The sequence below is a fragment of the Polypterus senegalus genome, chromosome 16 (assembly GCF_016835505.1).
Source record: "Polypterus senegalus isolate Bchr_013 chromosome 16, ASM1683550v1, whole genome shotgun sequence".
NCBI lineage: Eukaryota > Metazoa > Chordata > Cladistia > Polypteriformes > Polypteridae > Polypterus > Polypterus senegalus.
The window spans coordinates 100,443,568-100,465,258 of NC_053169.1; the positions used below are offsets into that span (position 1 = coordinate 100,443,568).

Consider the following 21,691-nt stretch of genomic DNA (forward strand, 5'->3'; position numbering starts at 1 on the left):
TCACCATGGAAATGATTCTGCGATCCTCCACCACTGTTGTCTTCCGTGGACGTCCAGGTCTTTTTGCGTTGCTGAGTTCACCAGTGCTTACTTTCTTTCTCTGGACGTACCAAACTGTAGATTTTGCCACTCGTAATATTGTAGCAATTTCTCAGATGGGTTTTTTCTGTTATCGCAGTGTAAGGATGGCGTCTGTCACCTGCATGTAGAGCTCGTTTGACCACATGTTGTCTGTTCACAGCAAAATCTTCAACGTGCAAGCACCACACCTCAGATCAACTCCAGGCCTTTTATCTGCTGAATTGATGAGACATAACGATGGACTTGAACACACCTGCCATGAAATAGCCTTTGAGTCAATTGTCCAATTACTTTTGAGCCCCTGAAATGAAGGGATTGTGTTAAAACATGCTTTAGTTGCCTCACATTTTTATGCAATCTTTTTGTTCAACCCACTGAATTAAACCTGAAAGTCTGCACTCCAACGTCATCTGAGTTGTTTCATTTCAAATTCATTGTGGTGATTAATGTACAGAACCAAAATGAGAAAAACGTTGTCTCTGTCCAAATATTTATGGACCTAACTGTGTTCTGGAGATTCAAAAAACTTTAGTGGTAACCTGTTGTCCACTTTTACGAGTACTGTAGGTAGAAAAGTTTATTGTAATTAAAGTTGCAGTCCCCACTCTCCCATCTACAGGGTGGTCCAGATCTCATTATGCAGATCCTGATCGTCTGGATGACTTTGATTTATGTGGGGATGATTCTTCATGTCGTCAGTTTGCACATTTCTCTATGGTCCAGGATTTTGTGGGTGATTTTTCTATGTAATACACTTAATAAGTTATAGCGTAATGAAAATTGCATAATTGGATCTGGACCACCCTATATTGATAATTTCCCAGGACACCGTAGGTCTGCGTTGAGATTTCCTAATCCTGCGTAAATTCTTTTAATTTTGTGTTCACAGGAATTACTTTGTGAATGGTCTGCAGTCATGCTGTGTGTGTGTGTGTTCACACCATTCCACTTGTCCATGTCTAGTTGCACAAAACATTGAGCTTTTGGGGGTCCTCTCCCACCCCCACTGATTTTATCTTTCAACACCTTATAAAGCCCTCATTTATACGCCATATTTTGTGAAAGAAATGACACCTTAACATAAAGAGTGAACTAATAGGTCACATCAACTGGACCCAGGGCTTCACCCCCTAATGGGATATGAGGGATCAAAGTTGTTGCTTTTCACAAAAATTCGAGAAAATGGGGATCGGTACTAAAGGCTTGTGTAGTGTTGTTTCCAATTTCAGGGTTCCCGATTCCCATTTTTGACATTTGATTGTTCGCCAGTGGTCCTATTCGGTCCTGTCCTACGAGTGGCTCCCAGAAGGTTCAAAATGAGAAATTTCAAAGATAAGCCGGCTGGGTATCGCTTTAGACGAGTTCAAAGTCGTTGATTATGACTATGATGTTATTTATGGTCCTTTTTTTTTTTTTTTTTTAAATCTGAGGTGTGTGAATGTCGATTACATAACGTAGAACTGTAGAGTCCAGTGCGTGAATACTTGGCCAGTAAATGTGATTCGGACTCTGATTTACTGGCCCTCAATGGTCCTCTATCCGAGGGTGAAAGTGACATGTAGACGTTAAGCATCCATCCATTTTCTAACCCGCTGAATCCAAATACAGGGTCACGGGGTTCTGCTGGAGCCAATCCCAGCCAACACAGGGCACAAGGCAGGAACCAATCCCGGGCAGGGTGCCAACCCACCGCAGGACGTTAAGCATTTAAACTGAAATTCAATTCAAATACTTCGCACAGCTGTCCATGTTTCTTATGTATCATCATTATTATGTATTATGAAGTAAATCATTACATTTCTTACGAACACCGCCAGTCTAATTCCGACTTTAATTTTAGTCCCGTTATGTCCGCGGATTCGCAAGCCACGCTCCGTCTTTATAAATTCGGCTATGCGTTTATCAGAAACGCATTGACGACCTCGACTTTAACTGATTTGCACAAGGCAGTCGGGGGTGTGCCTGCATCAACTGGCAGAGAGTAGGGGTCATTTAACTCGCCCGCTGTTTGACCAGTCGTCTCCCGATAAGGTTGGTCGTTCAAGTGAATAAAAAAATAACTCGCTTTAAGCTAATCGGCACTCATCTTGGTAAATGCCAGATGCAAATAAAGATATTAATGTACATTAAGGCTACTACGTTCATACCCCTCGCTGACATCACCAGAGGTTAAAAAAAAAAAAACGTAACGGCTACTTCAAAAAGCTGTCCAGTCAAAACATGTCTTCGGCTCTGTCACTACAGCTCTTCTGATGTACGGCTGCGCAACGCACTGCCTGCTGGGAGTTGTAGTTTAATTGGCACGTTCGTCGAGTCCTGTAAACGCAGGATCTCTCCTGTTAACACTACATTTCCCAAAACAATGTATCGACTGTGTGACGTAACATGCAAGTGGGTGGCAGCCTAATCCTTTAGACTGCGGTTGCTGTGCCGGGTAGGCAGCTGTTTGTTTATTTGTAATACGACAGTAAGGAATAAATCAGAGTAGATCAAACAGCCGGAAAATATGGATAGCTCCGGCAAGGAGAAGGAAGCCATACAACTTATGGCCGAAGCGGAGAAGAAAGTGAAGTCGTCTCACTCGTTTTTTGGAGGAATGTTTGGGTAAGCCGCAATCTAGGAAAAATACCGTTATGTGCAGCAGACGAGCGAGCATCATTTGTGAACTGGGGAGGAGAGGGGGAGGAGAGGGGGCGGGGAAGGGGCAGTTTTAAATCGTATAAATTCTTAATCGTTTTGATTTATAACTTTCGGCATGTAAAAGGAACAAAACGCATGATTTGCGGTTATTTGGTTTACGCTCGTAATAGCAGAATGAGGGAGACGACTGGGCCTCTTTAGATTTTTTTTTTTTTCCCCTCCTTGCATAAACAGAAATAAAAATTCTTTTACAACATGCACCTCTCCCAGCGTACGTGCCCCTCGCATTGTGTGGCTTTACGTGTCGAAGCTGCCACATGTTGTCGCTGACCGTGATGATCATCACTATGGCCGCAGGTTCATCCTTCCATTTCTGGAGCTCTCTCTGTATTCTGTGCTCGGGGCGCGGAGGTCGAAGTCTGAATCGGGTGCAAGGCCGGGGCCCACCCCCAGATGGAGCATCGGTCCTCACGCAGCCTTACAAAACTGTTTTAAAGAAATAAGATTATAATGTGCAGGTTACACTGTCACTAGGTGGGCGGCTTTGCTTGCTCGCAGTTTGATTTCTCGGGAGAGATCGTGGAGCATCCAGCTTTTAATGAAGCGTCTCGTGTAAGGCCAACACATCACAGCAGGAGCAAGTCGAGTCCTTCCACTCGCATTCGAAACGTCACCATTTGCCTGGTTTGCGATTTTTCAGGATTTCCATACTTCTACGTGGTTATCGTTTTAAAGAAACGGTCAGTTGCCAAATTCCAATTTAAATAATCTCTGTCAGACGCCTTTTTTAATTGCCTTACATACGGTAAGTCTGGATGACTGCTACTGAAACCGAACCTCACAAATCTGTTGACACTGCCACCCGGTGAATCTGATTAAATGGGTTTATCATCATCAAGACCGATTTTGCATAAAGCTGCAAAATGGCAGTGCTCTGCCACTGATGCCGTTGTAAGCCGTGCAGCAGCGTAGAAAAGCTCCCAAAACCTAAAAAGATGACTGACCTGCCGTAACCCTGAGAATGCCGTTAGACGAGGGGGGGAACCGGCGAACAGCACGCATCTGAAAAAGCAGCTAATCCCAGGCAAATGTGGCCATGTTTCAGGTGTCTCCTGTCCCTTTAATAGCAGTAGGACGTCCTGGACCAGCGATTCCCATGTTTAGCTCTGAGGGACCTTCCAGGGCCTAAAGATTTTTGTTCCAACAAATTTGGGAGTCCAGTTTTAGCTTGAATTGAACTCACTGTTTTAATCAGACAACCTTTCTTCCTCCTATTTTATAATCGGAAAAATTGCCAGACTGTGACATTTCTAGGGTAGGTATTGTCACGTGTACAGAGGCCAGTGAAGTTCTTATTCGCACGTGGTGGTCGAGTACCCTACTGCTTGATGTAGTTCTCGTTTGTTTTCTCTCGGACCGCTGAGTATCCGGTCCTCCACCCTGCCTGTTTGTTTGGCTAGCACATCCGGACACACCAGTCCACCTTGATGATGTCCAACGTGCACCTCGTGTTTTGTCGCTATGCTCTCGGTTGACTTGGTGCAAACAACGCATTTAGCACAGACTCGCTGTTTTGTAGTCTGGCCGTCCTCTACACTTTCATCGGTTTGGGTCAAACCCAGCAAGATGGCACTGATCATGAGGCACCTTCCTTAAGCACTAAGCTGTGTGCCCACAAAGATGTCGTGTTTTTGAAGTGGAAAGTCTTCGATTACTTATGAGGTTTTTTTTTGTTTTGTTTTTCCCCTCTTTGTATACGAGAAAGTAAAAAGGGAAGCAACACAAAAAAATATCTGCATGTCCCCAAAGTACAGGGAAATATTGGAATCGTCCAAAAATTCGATTTTGATGAATCTCGATGTTTTAGACCTCCCTGACTTTCTTGTATACGAAGTATAGGGAAAGTATTGGAATCGTCCAAAAATTTGATTTTGATGAATCTGGTTTGGACATGTGCAGAGGAGAGATGCTGGGTATATTGAGAGAAGGATGCTAAGGATAGAGCTGATGGGGAAGAGGAGAAGAGGAAGGCCTAAGCGAAGGTTTATGGATGTGGTGAGAGAAGACATGCAGGTGACGGACGGGTGTGACAGAGCAAGATGACGAGGACAGAGATATGGAAGAAGATGATTGGCTGTGGCGACCCCTAACGAGAGCAGCCAGAAGAAGAAGATGAATCTCGATGTTTTAGACCTCCCTGACTTTCTTGTATACGAAGTGTAGGGAAAGTATTGGAATCGTCAAAAGATTCAATTTGGAGATTTTGATGAATCTCGATGTTTTAGACCTCCCTGAGTCAGTAAATATCATTTTTGGAATTGTGTGGGTGTGTGAACGCGATAACTTGAGTACGCTTTCAGTTTGGTCAACCAAATTTTGCATGCGAGTATTAAGTGTAAAACGTAGATTTCTATCAACTTTTGGGCTATTTGTGCTAACTGGAAGTGGTGCTTTTACCTTTTATTCATGCAGCTGCAGAGTCCGATTTTATTCAACTTTTATAATATTTGTTCAATATATTATTAATTTGATTTGATTTGTTGTTGATGGTTTTTTAATGTACACAATATTAAAATATAATCATTGTCTTGTGCTTTACTCCTCAAATATTCATCCCCGTATATGAGAGAGTCGAGGGGAGAGCACTCCGGATTTTTGCAGAAATAATGCTTGGAATTTTAAAACCCACGTTTTTCTTTTTATTGATACCCAACTCCAGGAACTATAAAGAGTCTTGTGAATGATCTCTTGGGCCAAAGACCTGGACTTTATATAACCCACTCATAACCGAATCGCATTCTGCTGCACTTTTAACTAAGAGTTTTGCAATATCGGCCCATTTGTGTGTCAGGGTGGGTCCTGATCCCCCCATAAGTCTGAAATGGATTAAAAGGTTAAGACAAACAACGTTCCATCCGAGGGCTGTGGTGGCACAGCGGTTAGTGCTGAGAGCCCCAGAAGACTGGCTCTGAACATCAGCCAGGACACCATTTTGGGTGTAATTTGCACAGATCTTCCCGTCTCTATGGTGGGTTTCCTCCAGCTGCTCCATTTATATTCCTGATATTACATTATTACATCTTGTAAATAATTCTTTGTCTGAACATCTTCAATGAGCACCGTTATTCGTCGTGGTCCTCAGTTTTATCTTCATCCTCTCCTCCACTGCTACCGCCAGCAGGTCCAGTGAGCTTCCCGTAACTGAGCCTTTTTAAGCCGCTTGTTCATTTTAGTTGTCCTCTTTTTGAATTGATATTACGGGCCCGGCCCACCACAGCCGTGTCTTTCCTTATGTGGTTGTCTGCTGCTGAGTTTAACATCTGACCCTCTTGTAGAAGGAGCTGCTTCAAAATGAAAAATGGATGCAGGGGCTTCTCGGAAGAGTGTGATGTCACCTAAGCGACTGTGAAGGTGTAGATTAACCTCAGGCAACTGGCTTAGCCAAGCTGACATCTCGTCAAGGTTAACTGCAACCGGCTGGGGTTAAGCAGGAAAGCCGACTGTGCGTGGGCCGCTGACTTGGGACCCTCTGGAGGCAGCAGAAGAGAGGAGGATGTCATCTGAGCAGCTGGGCGTCTGACACCCTGGCTGGCCTGCTGAGCACCCGCAGTGAATGGCCGGTTCTGTCAATGGGTATCGTTTAGGGGGGGTTATTGGGGGGTGTGTGTGATCTGTTTCTTATGGAGTCTTGTAGTTACAGAAAACATACAGCATTCTCTTATACAGCGCCTTTCATATCTACAGAAGGTATCTTATTATATTATTGAGTACCCCACCCGCCTTTCATAATATCTAGCTGTTTATTATGTGATACATGAATTATGTATTATATTGTGCTTTCAATATGCTATTCATCTATTATGTAGTGCTGCAAACACCGTCTCTGTGCTGTATGTGGACTGTTAGTTAGTACATCTGTCCTTCTTCTATCTTCTGTAGCTATTCATCACGTAGTTCCTTTCTTATCTAAATCTCTGTTTCTATTACCGTATACTGTATACTCACGTTTAAGTTTGCCTGCTGATAAGTCGGGACTTGATTTTATCGTATCATTTCTGGTAGTTTTATAATATCGGTCGTGTAAGTCAGATGTGGAAAACTCTTGCTAATGCCCACCTGAGAGAGTCACCACGGGGCACACGGGCTTTTTTTTTTTTCCCTGCTTATTGTGCCCACGTGACCACCTGAACTACTCTGAAGCAGATTTAAGATTCAAAATCGTTGAAGTTGCGAAAGAAATTGGTAACTGCACTGCTGCAACAAAATTCGATGCGTCTGAGAAACTGATGTGAGATCGGAGGAGGCAAGAAGATGTTAAAAAAAATAAATAAAATAAAATTAAGTGTCGTATTTTTGAACAGGCTTATAAGTCGGGGTCTGATTTTATGATCGATTTTTTTAAGGTTTCAAGACCCGACTTATACGTGAGTATGTATGGTAATGCACATCCACCCATCCATTATGCAACCCGCTATATCCTAACTACTGGGTCACGGAGGGTCTGCTGGAGCCAATCCCAGCCAACACAGGGCACAAGGCAGGTAACAAACCAACCGGGCAGCCCCACCGCAGGGCGGACACACACACACACACACACACACAGGGACAATTTAGGATCGGCAATAAACCTAACCTGCTTGTCTTTGGACTGTGGGAGGAAACCGGAGCAGACACGGCGAGAACATTCAAACTCCACGCAGGGTAATGCGCACACATATCGTGTATTATATAATCATTTAATTAGTCGTCTCTATTCTAACCATAGAGTACCGAGTGCCTTTATTGGTGACGTCTCCTGTCTCTGTTACGTATCGCCTTTCATTTCTACTTATTAATCTTATTATATTGTGCCTTCCTTATTTTTTCCCTCTCTCTTATATAGTGTATTAATTATCTGTGTTGTAGTGCTTGTCATTTGCCACCCGTCTAGTATGTACCAGTTCCTTGTCTCTTTTTGTTTAATCGATCAATTTATTGGTTCTGTAGTACTTTCGTTATCTTATTAGATAGCACCTTTTGATATCCCATCGTCCTCTCTGCTAATGTAGTACTTTTAATACTTTGTTTTGTAGATCACCTCTGTCTCTTATATATATATATATATATAATATATATATATAAATAAATAAAGTGCCTAAGTCACCATCTCTATGGTTTGCCACCCGTCTATTGAACGGTGTGCTGCCTTCATCTCCGGTATGCGGTGACATTTATGTCTTGTGTGGCGCCTCTCCTGTCTGTCTGTCTCTTCTATAGTGTCTCCCATGTCTTGCTGTTTATTTGTTACCAGCTGTCCCCCGTGGCTGTGCCCGTGTAGTATTGAAACAGGACAAACAAACTCTAAATAATAATGATAATAATTTGTATTGAGAAGAATTTATATTGATAGCTTTTGTATCCGCAGGCCTCCAGTATTTTTGGTTTTGCTATTAGGGGTGAGAATGTAGCTGTGATCTCTTTGACAAGAATATAAAAAGTTGGCAAGGTATCTGTGGCCAAGCAGAAGGTCAGTACGTCAAACTTTGCCACTGTACCCGATTGTGCTCGGCTCTGACGGGAGAGCGTCCCCCGCGTGGGGAGAAGAGCACGTGGACAACGAGCGGCTGCCCTCTAAAACAGACGTAGCTCTGAACTCTCTCTCAAAAATGTCAAACATTTCTCCTTAGCGATCTCTAGATGATGATGTCTGCTGAACAAACAGGTATTGCTAGCTAAGTGGAGGCGAGTTGCGCTCCAACAGGTGGTGAGAGGCAGAGAGACTCAAACGGAGGCTGGCGAGTCCGTGAGGAGGGCGCCGCCCATCTCCTTACTCCTGAGGTCCCGCCTCCCCCACCCCCTCCCCTCGGCCCGCTGCCTCTCTCTCGCTCCTGTAAGCTCTGATACTTGGCGAGGAGAGAAATCGCAAAATCAACTAGAATGTTCAAGGAAATTCTAGAAAAAAAACGCAATCTAAATCCGTGAAGTAGTTCTCTCGTGAAAAGTAGACAGACAGACATATATAATATATAGCATCCATAGTCTGATTGTATGGGTGGTTTTTTACCAGGTAACGCATGTGGTTGGTCTGCCAGTCTGCAAACCTCCACCACGGGGCCCTCCTCAGTTGCGAGAAGCAGATCATAGAGTGTTACATAGTTTACTGTCAAATAATGCAAAGAGTACGCAACACGTATTTCGGCCTTATTTGGGCTCATCAGGCGTACACACTCCACTACACCCCTCATGGGGATCGAACCTCGGACGTCAGCGTCATAGACGAAGCCCCTTTACACTGCGCCGCGGCGTGTGGTTCGTTTATTTGACAGCCTGGAGATCGGAGTAATTACATTCATAGCATTCATGGTCTGAGTCTCGATCTGATTGTATGGGTGGTTGTAGGCAACATATACATACGTATATAAATAATAGAGAGAGAGATGTACCGTATGGATTTATCTATTGCATAGTGCCTCATATTTTACGTGGAGTAATTCATATCTGGCTGCCAATCTCTCATATAGTGCCTTTCATTTCTGTCTATTAAGATCTAATAAGGTGTCTTTCACTTTTCTTTCTCTGTTTAATTGCACATTTCTTCTCTGGCTCTCCATCTACCAATTCTGTACCACCATTCCTACCTACCTGTCGACCTCCACATGGCTTAGCGCCATTTGAGGGTCCTGTCTGTGCTTGGATGGTCCTAGTAATCCGCTGAGTGTCAGTCAGATTTCGGTTTGTGCCGCTCAGGTTCTCACCTCCTGTATCTGTGAAACTGGCACTCGGACGCGGAGATGGAAGCCCCCTAATGCCCGATGTGTATTCCTGACATCCGTCTGTCTGATTTTTAAGAACTGGACCAGTGCACGGCTCACACGTTTGCTCGGACATGCATGCCTCTGTGCTCAAGGCCATGTCGTCCAGTTCAGGGTTGTGATGGGCAGGCTGTTCGTAGTCGGCCATTGAACAGAGTGCTGGGCTTTCATTCTGTTAGCCGTAGCCTTTTTCCATCATTTAGGATTAATTTAAGGTTTGGTTGTTCTGGTCAGGACTGGGCAAAACCCAGCACTCCCACAGTAACCATAAGTAGGTCCAGTCATTACAGGACTGGTGAAGGAGTCGAGGGTAGTAAGCAAGTTTAGTTTTTTTTAGGATTTTGCTCCGACATCCCAAAGACGTGCGTGTGGGTTAACTGGCATTCCTAAGCTGGCACCATGTGGGGGGTGGTGGTGTCTGTGAGCCCTGCAGTTGTCCCAACATGTCTTCCTGCCTAGCAGGTGATGGTTGCCCAGATGGACGCCAGCACCCGTGACTCGAAACTGGATGAGCCAGATATTGGGTGTGTTACCTTAAGTCGGCTCGTGTGTGTGTGTCCCTTAAAGGAAGAACAGACCTGGCAAAGCCTCTGAGGGAAAGGGTGCCAATGGAGCTTGACGGCAAACGACATCGAGGTAAAATAAAATCCCGTGTCACATAATTCACGTCAGGTTATCCAATCATATGCTTACACTGAACAAAACGCATGTGGAGTTTGCTGAAATATTGTTAATGAAATAAAAATCGGGGAAAGTCTGAGCAGAGCACAAACAAGAAGCCATTGAAAGACTGGGCTGTTGGCCAATGAATGAGCGGGAGAGGCGGGGCTTCTCGACAAGGGGGCGGGTCCTCTTTGATTGCATCCTCCATGAAAGGCTGACGCTGGTCATTTGTGTCGCCTGTCGTTCCTCCTCCTCCTCCTCCTCCCTTGGGGTACGAAACATGACATCCGCTCCAGGAAGTGCCGAACGTTGGGTGGTGTATCCCTTGAACAGAGTCAGTTTAGTGCCCGCGGCTCAGTAAGAAGTTGTGCTGCAATCATTTTAAAGATTTTAATTCTTGTTCTTGTATTTGTTTTAGCATCAGTGAACTTTTTGAGCGGCCTGTCGTTTTTATTAAATTCCATTTCATTTTAGCTTTCTGAGGGTGCTGGGTGGTCCTGGGGCCTTGGAACTCCTACAGATTTTTTTTTTCCAGCCCCCTGAAGTTTTCTTTTTTTTTCTGTCCTCCTGGCCATTGGACTTTACTTTATTCTTTGTTATTTAGTGTTGCCTAATCTTATTTTAATTTTTTTTTTTTTATAAACTTCTTTGAGCTCCACCATTTGTATGAAAATGTGCTCTAGAAAGAAATGCTGGTGGTGTTGTTGTCTCTTAGCCTTTGCTCCAGCCTGCCACACAGTTTGTGTCGGTGCCTGTAACGCGCCTTTGGATGAAAAGCTGCCATATAAGATCAAGACGGGGCTCTCTGTGACCTGAAATCCCGGATGGAATTGAAAGCCTTGGATGTGCACAAAGCCGACCTCATCATTGGTGTAAAAAAAAACGTCTCGAGCAACACAACAAGTGAAAGCATTCAATGTGCAGACGGGCAAATCACAAGAGACGCGGGGAGATGAGCTGCTTTTGTTTGGATCACAGAGGCCCTCCTTTACTACACCTGAGGGGGGCCGGGGCGGACCACCAACATGTTATTTTTTTTTTTGGTATAACGGACTGGACCACTCCAAGCTCTTTGACCTTGTCTGGTTGGCATGTTAAGCTGTGCCAACTAAAGAGAGAGCAGAAAAAGCTGGGCACGGCGTGGGCCCTCGCTGCCTGGGGACTTTCTTTAGGAAAACAGCAGGAGTTTCCAGACCGACGTTTGTGTTTTTTCCATGGAGGTTTTTTTTTTTTTTAAAACCCTTTCCTTGTTGAAGGTGACACTCGTGTGATAAGGCGGTGAGACGCGGCTCTGAGCTGCAGGTTGGCGTCAGAATCTCGTTATATGATATTCTTAAGCAAATTCTCTGTTACTTGTTAAAGCAGAATTGGTGGGAAGGTAAAAAATAACTGTTTATTTCTACCGCACATATTCATACAAAGAGTGAGTGAAAGGTGCACTATGAGATGTCAGAGTAATAGTTAAAAGGTAAGAAAAGAATTTCAAATGAGAGAAGGTCAACAGTGAATTATTTTTGCATACTGTTTAGTCATTAAGAGAATTGCAGTCCTTAAATATAGAATTGTTTAAGTCTCTAAATGACAGTCTGATGACGAGGTCTGGTGGTCTATGGGACAATCTGTAGGGGTACAATGTGGGTTGGGGGGCACAAAAGACCACCCAGGCCCCCACTGGGCATTCTGCAGAAAACAATATTCAACAAGCCGTGAAATGTTGTGCTTTACGGTGGATTCAGAAAGCCCTCAGCCTCCTTTTTGTTAAGTTGTAGATTTCATTTCAAGTGGACTATTTTTGCCCTCCCACCAGTCTTTATGCGGTAGCCCACCTCTCTGTTATATATATAAAAAAAAGGTTTTTAGAGAGACACTCTCACGCCCCACGAGACGAGACTTTGTGCCAAGAGACTTAACCAGGCCCGGGGCCGGAAATAAAAGACAAAGAGTAGAACATTGTAAAGAATTCAAAAATGTTGGCGCGATACACATGTGGAGCAGGTTATAGAGATAATGGAAGTACAAAAATTAGAAATTCTCAAAAGAAGGATAGTAAAGATCACATTAACAAAAACAAACGGAAATTATTACTCGGTGAAATAATGGAACAGCGGAACGAGATCAAATATATTGTTTGTATTTAAACTACAAGTTGGAGACTTGAAGATCGTCGAATTCGTGTTGTCATCAGGGAAATTAAAAAGTCGTGTTTCTTCCCAATGAAGAGGCGTAAGCGCGAAAATTAAAAGATTTGTTGTCTGGTGAAAGTGAAATCCCGCGAGAGAAATCATTTCTCATTTGTGTGAATGCTATCGTCAGACACATTTCATGTAAAGAGAATGAAACGATATTCACTCACGGGCAGTTATACGTCATGTTGTCACGATGGATTCCAAACACGGATCAAACACTCACGGGCAGTTATACGTCATGTTGTCACGATGGATTCCAAACACGGGATCAAAATTCAATTCGATATTGATGAAAAGGTAAAAGTGAAAAGAGATCGAAAAGGTGATATGAGAGAGGCGCATTACGCGAGATGCAGATGGCCCGGCAGCAGCTGATCGAGCAAAGATGAGGTTATAAAAGTAACTATTTGATTTTCATTGTGTCACCATTTAAGAGGGGATTTCTGAGGAGCGACTGTATCTCCTTGGGGTGCGTTCAGCCCCCCTCTTCACAATGCGAGCAGCAGAGATGGGGGGGGTTTGAGTTGGCGGATGACGTGAGCAGGGGGCAAAGCCCCCTAGTAGTGACAACAGGTGACCAGGAAGGTTTTCAAATTTATTACAAATCAATAACTGAAATCTCTCCTTACTGGACGTATTCAGAGCCTTTGGTGAGGCACTCCACGTTATGCACAGTTCCTTGAGTTGATCGGCCCCTTCGTATTTTCAGGGGGATTGGGGCCGGGACCCTCCATGGACACCCAAAGTCTCCTGTATATTAAAAAAACAAAAGGCAGGCAGTGTGGTTTAGTGACTTCAAACTCTAGGGTTGTGGGTTGAAATCCCACTGCTGACACCACTGTGTTGTGACCCTCAGCAAGTCACCTGACCTGCCTGGGCTCCAAACGGAAAACCAAAAGAAAAATGGAACCAATTGTATCACACATGTTGTTGGGTTAAGGCGTCAGCCAAATAAGTAAATGTACTTGCGTCTGAGCTGTGCCTGTCCTACTGTGTATTTTAAATTTGTCTCCAAATTACTTGCAACACCGGACTCAAATGTCCTGTAAATAGGCCTCCTACTGGGAATGAACGGTTTGATTTGGGATATCAAGGAGAAATGTCACTGTCCCTAACATCATGGAGGGCACAGTCATTTTTTGTAATTTACAAAGTCCTCTGATAGCACGGAGCGGACATCAGGAATCGGGCAATCGTGTAGGCATTGAGGTGCGGGGGGATAATGTGCTGGGCCTTCAACCAAAAAGCATCTTGTTCAATAGTCGCCTCTGCCTCGCTGTGTGACCCCGAGCGAGTAACTTAACCTGCCTGAGCTGCAATTGTAAGAATAACTTTAAACCGTCGTAACACACCCTGACCTTGAAAATTGCCTGGAATGAAGGTGTCAGCGAAATGTGCAGAGTCGTAACAACCAATCGATGAGTCTTCATTTCACAGTAGCAGCACGGCCTTCCCAGGGCGCTTTATTTAATACAGTATCAGATATACCAAACTCAGCAGTCCAATGAAAACAACAAGAAATGGATTAAGGCTCCAGTCTCACGGGAGGCGTCGGTTTGTAACCTGCCGCTGCCATCTTCAGAATAAGTGCAGTGAGGACAGATAATACACACCGGGCTAGCGACTAAAGAAAGTGTTACAAGTCATATTTTTGATGTTCTTATTTAACTCTTCATAACTTTTCCAGGTACATCCCTCGTGTACAAAACACCCCTGAAGGTGCCCACTTCAGATCGAGAGCTCTTACTACGGCACCGGCCCATGGGGTGGCCTGCATTGTGCATTTGATTTCTAAAATTGCCCGAGTGTGCCATTTCATTTTCAAAATGTTAGACAAGGAACTTTGAGCCTGTGTATGCCGGAGAAAGGTGTCCACTGAACGACACCTGCTGCTTTTTATAACATTAAACCAAAAATAATCAGTCGGTTAGTAGAGTGGTAAGTGAGAAAGCCACAAAAGAGGGTAACGGGTTTAGCAGAACTGGTGATTGATGATCATCATACATGAGAGAGATTTAAAATGTGTGAAGTTGGTGAGTCTGAGTGGGCGAAGGGTAGTCTCAGCTCTTTGAAACCCGCTCCACTGCTGAGCTTTGTTGGGCTCAATGGCCGGTTCTCGTCCAGGTTGTTCTAATGTTTTGTTCTGTAGGGTCCTGTGGTGACCCTGTTTTTTCGCATTTTATATTCTTTATTGTGAAGAACTTAATCAAAATGACTCTTCCCACTCTGTGGTTAGATCCACTACTGCAGTTCAGCACTTCCTCTCCCCTCTTCCCTACTTTACTCCTATAACCTGAGACAATTAGACAGAATGAAAGAACAGGCAGGAGAAAGAGCAACACTAAGAGTTATTGTTGATGCACATTATTCTAACTAGTGCCACCCAAGCAAATAGAAAGTGGCTGTAAAAACCAAGGCCATACGCCACCCTGATGTGTGTGATGTGTAGTTTCACGTGCCGCTATGACTTATAGTTGTATTCGATTGTCACTGTTCAGCGCACCATCTACACAGGCCCGGGCAGCCTGCTATCTCCATGTCATCTGAAACATTTGCCCTTTGCCATCGTCCTTCAGCCCGGACCTCGATGCCCTTTGTTGTCTCCAACTGGCACTGGAGATGACTGCAGTGCTTCATGGATGAGGTTCCTAGCAGTAGGCAGCACTTTGCACATCTCACTGATCTTCTCGAAACCTGTTTAATTTCTTAGAGCAGCGTTTCTCAACCTTTACGTATTTGCGACCTGAGTTTTCATAACAGTTTTAATCGCCCCAACATTTTTTTGAAATGTAGATGCCCCACAGGTTGAGAACTACTGTCTTACAGAAATGCAAAATAATTTAAAATACAGTTTTTTAAATACAAAACCACATTAAAAAAGCAGAAAAAAATCAGTATTAATCTGACAAGTAATTAAATTGTCCTGAATTAAATTAAAAAGGCCTGATCACTTATATAAAACTAGCCAACCCGCGGCATAGTATACACCGCATAATTATTTACTGATGTGTGAACACTTCCTGAAAGACGCAGTTGTCCAAATGGGGTGGGTTTGAGGATACGACTGTGAGTGAATGAAAGGATGGAACTCTGGAGAGAGCAACATACAATTGTCCGTGACTGAAAACTGGTTTGGGCAGATACAGGCATATCTTTTTGAAAGTTTGGCCCTGTGCCTTATTAATTGTCATTGCAAAGGCTAATCTAACAGGAAATTGTCTGCATGTAAAAGTAAAAGGCAAATTTGAATCTGATGGGGCCAGGGAAATCCGGGGAATAAGGACAGTTTGTGAGGTATGAGCTGCAATAGTCTTACACTCCAGTACATTGCGGTGAATGCTGGTAACAGTCAGTCTAGCGCCATTACAGAGACCTCTCATTGGCATGAGGTTTCTGAGAAGCACGACGACTAAACCAATTTTAGAATTTTATGCGAAGGCATGCCAGTGGGAGTAAGACTGTTAAGAAATTCTTCGGGGAATGAAAGTTGAGCTGCAGGATCATCTGTGACGATGAAGTCAATGTTGGTGAAAGTTACTTCGTCGGTAGGGATAAGTTTCAATACTTGTTCATTAAGGTGTAGCGAGTCTTCATTGGTGACGCTTAATATAGCTCACGTACTGAGTTGTTCCGGAGTGACAATTGAGAAGTCTATGTCACCATATAGTTGTTGAATGGGATCAGAATTAAAAGGAAAACGATGTGAAAGTAATGTTACAGCTGTTCCGTTTTTTTCCCCGTCTCCAACATCGAGGAGCCATTTTGCAAAATGTTGTTCGTGAGGAAGAGCTATCATATTTGTCATCCGTGTAAGTGCATGCATGTGACGCCACAAAGGTTGCTTGTTAATGCAACTGGCGACAGTAAGTGCTCGGGAGCCACGCATAATGACGGGGAGTATTTGTCGGAAATCTCCACCCAATAGTATTGTTTTCTCTCCAAATGGCTGCGTGTCACCCGTGAGGTCACGTAATAACCTGTCAACTGCCTGGAATGCGTATGCATGTGTCATTGGCGCCTCATCCCATATTATCAATTTGGATTGCAGAAGATGTGGAGTGTGTGGCGAGGTAGGTTTGATGTTGCAAGTGGAAGTAGTAGTCAGCTTCAACGGTATTTTAAAAATGGAATGTGCAGTACGTCCACCCGATAACAATGTTGCAGCTATTCCTGTAGATGCTACGGTTGTACGAATGTCTCCCCTAGTTCTGATGGTATGAATCAGGGTTTTGTAGACAAAGGTATTCCCTGTTCCTGCAGTACCATCTAAGAATAAGCATATTTTTTGCGGATGGGAATCGCTGTATGCAGCGTGTAAACATGTGTTGGGGGCGGGCACATGAGCAGGCAGTGCGCATACCTTGAGAGCGAGGGTGGGCACGGGCGGAGGGTTAGAGTTGGAGGACGGGGCTCCGTCGTGCATACCCCATGGTCGTGCCTCCCATGGTTGGGCGACTTGGTCCATTTTATTTATATACAGTGGTGTGAAAAACTATTTGCCCCCTTCCTGATTTCTTATTCTTTTGCATGTTTGTCGCACAAAATGTTTCTGATCATCAAACACATTTAACCATTAGTCAAATATAACACAAGTAAACACTAAGTTCAGTTTTTAAATGATGGTTTTATTATTTAGGAGAAAAAATCCAAACCTACATGGCCCTGTGTGAAAAAGTAATTGCCCCCTGAACCTAATAACTGGTTGGGCCACCCTTAGCAGCAATAACTGCAATCAAGCGTTTGCGATAACTTGCAGTGAGTCTTTTCAGCGCTCTGGAGGAATTTTGGCCCACTCATCTTTGCAGAATTGTTGTAATTCAGCTTTATTTGAGGGTTTTCTAGCATGAACCGCCTTTTTAAGGTCATGCCATAGCATCTCAATTGGATTCAGGTCAGGACTTTGACTAGGCCACTCCAAAGTCTTCATTTTGTTTTTCTTCAGCCATTCAGAGGTGGATTTGCTGGTGTGTTTTGGGTCATTGTCCTGTTGCAGCACCCAAGATCGCTTCAGCTTGAGTTGACGAACAGATGGCCGGACATTCTCCTTCAGGATTTTTTGGTAGACAGTAGAATTCATGGTTCCATCTATCACAGCAAGCCTTCCAGGTCCTGAAGCAGCAAAACAACCCCAGACCATCACACTACCACCACCATATTTTACTGTTGGTATGATGTTCTTTTCTGAAATGCTGTGTTCCTTTTACGCCAGATGTAACGGACATTTGCCTTCCAAAAGTTCAACTTTTGTCTCATCAGTCCACAAGGTATTTTCCCAAAAGTCTTGGCAATCATTGAGATGTTTCTTAGCAAAATTGAGACGAGCCCTAATGTTCTTTTGCTTAACAGTGGTTTGCGTCTTGGAAATCTGCCATGCAGGCCGTTTTTGCCCAGTCTCTTTCTTATGGTGGAGTCGTGAACACTGACCTTAATTGAGGCAAGTGAGGCCTGCAGTTCTTTAGACGTTGTCCTGGGGTCTTTGTGACCTCTCGGATGAGTCGCTCTGCGCTCTTGGGGTAATTTTGGTCGCCCAGCCACTCCTGGGAAGGTTCACCACTGTTCCATGTTTTTGCCATTTGTGGATAATGGCTCTCACTGTGGTTCGCTGGAGTCCCAAAGCTTTAGAAATGGCTTTATAACCTTTACCAGACTGATAGATCTCAATTACTTCTGTTCTCATTTGTTCCTGAATTTCTTTGGATCTTGGCATGATGTCTAGCTTTTGAGGTGCTTTTGGTCTACTTCTCTGTGTCAGGCAGCTCCTATTTAAGGGATTTCTTGATTGAAACAGGTGTGGCAGTAATCAGGAAATTGAACTCAGGTGTGATACACCACAGTTAGGTGATTTTTTAACAAGGGGGCAATTACTTTTTCACACAGGGCCATGTAGGTTTGGATTTTTTTCTCCCTAAATAATAAAAACCATCATTTTACAAACTGCATTTTGTGTTTACTTGTGTTATATTTGACTAATGGTTAAATGTGTTTGATGATCAGAAACATTTTGTGCGTCAAACATGCAAAAGAATAAGAAATCAGGAAGGGGGCAAATAGTTTTTCACACCACTGTATGTATCTAATCCTGCCAACTACACTAAATTAATATCTATGTACTGCCTCTGATATTTATCTGTTATATCAGACCTTTCATATCTATCTGTCTAAGATGGAGAGCCTCACAGAGTAAAGAGCAAACCCGTCTGTCCATTTCCAAAGAACCTGCTCCACTGTTACAGGGTCCGAGGTTTTGGAAACCATGCTGGAGGGGTCGCCAGTTTGCCACATCACGTACCCCTTCACACAAGACCACCGGTTTGCTTTTGCAGTGATGCTGAAGATTGTAGTTTTTTTACACAAGGTGTACTTTCCATTCTTACTGGTGTGTATTTTATTCATAATTTTTAAAATTTAAATTTTTGTAATATTTTTCAGAGGGAATTCAAAAATAGAAGAAGCATGTGAAATGTATGCAAGGGCAGCTAACATGTTTAAGATGGCCAAAAACTGGAGCGGTAAGTTTATCTATTTGTTCATTATTATTACTGTTTTAATATTTTGCGGAGTCATATAAAGCTCCAATTATTCAAATCTTGCTCCCTGTGGTGTTCACATGCTCTCCTCATGTTGTGTGTTTGTTAATTTATCCAGGAAACATTAAATGTAACGTTACTAAAACATTTACAATTTTCCTGGCCTGTTTTTTTTTTTTTCATAATCACCAACACAAATAATAACACAAAGACCGATTAGGAGAAATATAAAGTATTTCAAATATACCGGGATCATAAAGGGATCCTAAAGAGTTGTGGCAAACCCCATACAACTGTCGCCAAATTAACAAATGTAGATTCAAAATACTCAAGAGAACGTCCTCCTCAGAAGCGAATTCAACTGAAAACCGACTCACCATGGAGCTTCTTCCTGGAAGTGACATCAGCAGGAGTAAAGCTGTCAATCTTCCAGTCTGCAGAGGAAGGAAGAGAGAGAGAGAGAGAGACGAGATTAGCAGACAGCGCCAACCCCTGGAGCGGTGGGGAATTACCATCACTACAGGGTGATCCAGATCGAATTATGCAGATCCAGATCATCTGGATGTCTTTGATTTATGCAGGGGACAATTCCAGTATGGTGTGAAGACGATTCTTCATGTCGTCAGTTCGTACACTTCTCGATGGTCCGGGATTTTTCTCGTGATTTTCTATGTAACAAACTTAAGTTCTAGCACGATGAAAATTGCATAATTAGATCTGGACCACCCTATAGAGTGTCCCCTCTGCGCACGCACACACGTGACAGTACATATTTAGAACAGTAGGACGAATATTAGGCCGAGACTGACTTTTGAACACCCTTCTTGCATGCATATTGAGACCCATTTAAATGACAAGTTGGGTGTTTTTCAAGTTTTAAGTTTTTTCTTCACAATCAAGGTACATAAAACAGTGTTGTAAGGTCAAGTGCCTTTTAGAAATACTTTGTTATAGCAGCTTACAATAGAACTCTATGGAACCCTGCACCACACCTGATTATATTAAGAAAGGAAAAAAAAGCCTTACCCAAGGACGAGTATGCATGTTACTTATGATCTGCCTTATATTTCTTCATTCTGTGGAGCTGAGCATCAGGGCATTGTAACATCTGCCTAACGGGGGCGCCAGTCCTTGACAGCCCACATACTACCACGTGTAGTCATACAGGCCCACTTTAAAGTACCTAGTTAAGCGCACACAAGAGGAAAGCTGGCTTTTGGTATATTCCAGAAAACTGTTCATCAATGGATATATCATTCTTCATTAATGAACATGTTTTGTTTTTTTTTTTCCCTTCACCCAGCGGCTGGAAACGCATTCTGTCAGGCAGCCAAACTTCACATGCAGTTACAGAGCAAACACGATTCTGCGACCAGCTTTGTGGATGCTGGAAATGCCTACAAGAAAGCCGATCCACAAGGTAAGGACGACACCAAGAATCTGGTGACTGCATGTCATTTGTATTTGTATTCATATTTATTGTTTTCACGTATCGGCAAATTATTCCAAGTGCTCCGGTTTTAGTTTTAGTTTATTGTTGTGTGTTCAGAGTACATGAAAAACTGACTTGCGCGTGTAATCAACGCACAGCAAATCTGCCCTTCCCGGCGCCTCGATCAGCGAGTAGACACGGACGCAAAAATGTGCTTTTGAGGAGTTTTGCTTTCTTTCTTGCTTCATATTCTCCGACTATTGAATATTTAATGGAATGAGTTTGTAACAATCGACTATCACCAAGTCCGACAAGCGGAGCTGCAAAAACCCGGGCCTGAATTCTAGGATGCTGTAATGTCTCGGTAGGGTCCTCTGTGCCTCTGCTTTCCCATTTTGTATTCTTTACCATGAAGACTTTATCAGGATGCCTCAAATCCCACAGACTTACCACTGCACATAACGTGTCGTATTTTAGCAATTTCTCCCCACCTTCCCTTCTATATTTATAACCTCAGGCAATTAACACAGAGTTAAAGGTGCAGCAGGAGTTTAGTCATACATGTTAATAATGTATTATCAATAATATTCATAAAATAATAATGAAGCAGAGTCCATGTGATTATTGCAACCATATAACCTGACGAATACTAGATGTGTAGTTTCAGGCGGCACACAGACGTCTCTGGTCACGTCATCATTTCTAGTCAGCTTCCGCATGTCTATCTCAGTATGGCTGCCAAGTTGTGCTCTTCATTGTGTTCTCTTTATGGGAGAGAGAGAGAGAGAGAGAGAGAGAGAGAGAAAAGCGACCAATTTGATACATTCCCGTCCAGATCTGTATACCAAAAGGGTGTTCTGCTACAGAGTGGCCTACGATTTAAATCCAATCCCAAACTGCCAGCGTTAGACCAACAGAATTCCGGTACAACTCGTTCCCCACTTGCTGGCTCTTGAAGTCCAAACACAGTCAGCGTTGCCAAGCTGCTCTGATGCTGCATCTCCCACACTGCCTTTTCCTTAAGTAGTGGATGCCATTTGTTTAGCTGAAGCTTGCCAGCTGGGTAGTTTATGGCTTTCCTGTGGGGGAGGAGGATGCCAAACTGGTTTGAGGTGCCACTAACCCTAAGTCCTAAGGAATGAGTGGGTCGGTTAGTTGGACATGAAAGCTTTACCGTTCTCATCAAGAGCAGTAGAGTGTTGTACTGTGTTAGCCATCTATTTATACGGGTGAAATGACTCCTCGAAAGCTTGCATTTGTAATCCATTTAATTGGCCAATAAAAGGTGTCATTTCACCCTACTTTCTCCTGTTCTCATCAAGGAAATCCTGAAACACAAATCTTACATTTGCTCTGTCTGACTTACAAATA

At 43.5% G+C, this 21,691-nt stretch overlaps 1 protein-coding gene across 1 annotated transcript in view; it reads left to right on the top strand.

The window, feature by feature from the left end:
- Positions 1-2,465: 2,465 nt before the first annotated feature.
- The window catches only part of napbb (N-ethylmaleimide-sensitive factor attachment protein, beta b), a 34,323-nt gene continuing 15,097 nt past the window's right edge, over positions 2,466-21,691 (top strand). The window contains exons 1-3 of the mRNA XM_039737948.1: positions 2,466-2,685; positions 18,791-18,870; positions 20,192-20,308. Of these exons, the coding sequence (XP_039593882.1) occupies positions 2,588-2,685; positions 18,791-18,870; positions 20,192-20,308 (295 nt within the window). The 5' untranslated portion in view covers positions 2,466-2,587. The remainder of the gene's footprint in view (positions 2,686-18,790; positions 18,871-20,191; positions 20,309-21,691) is intronic.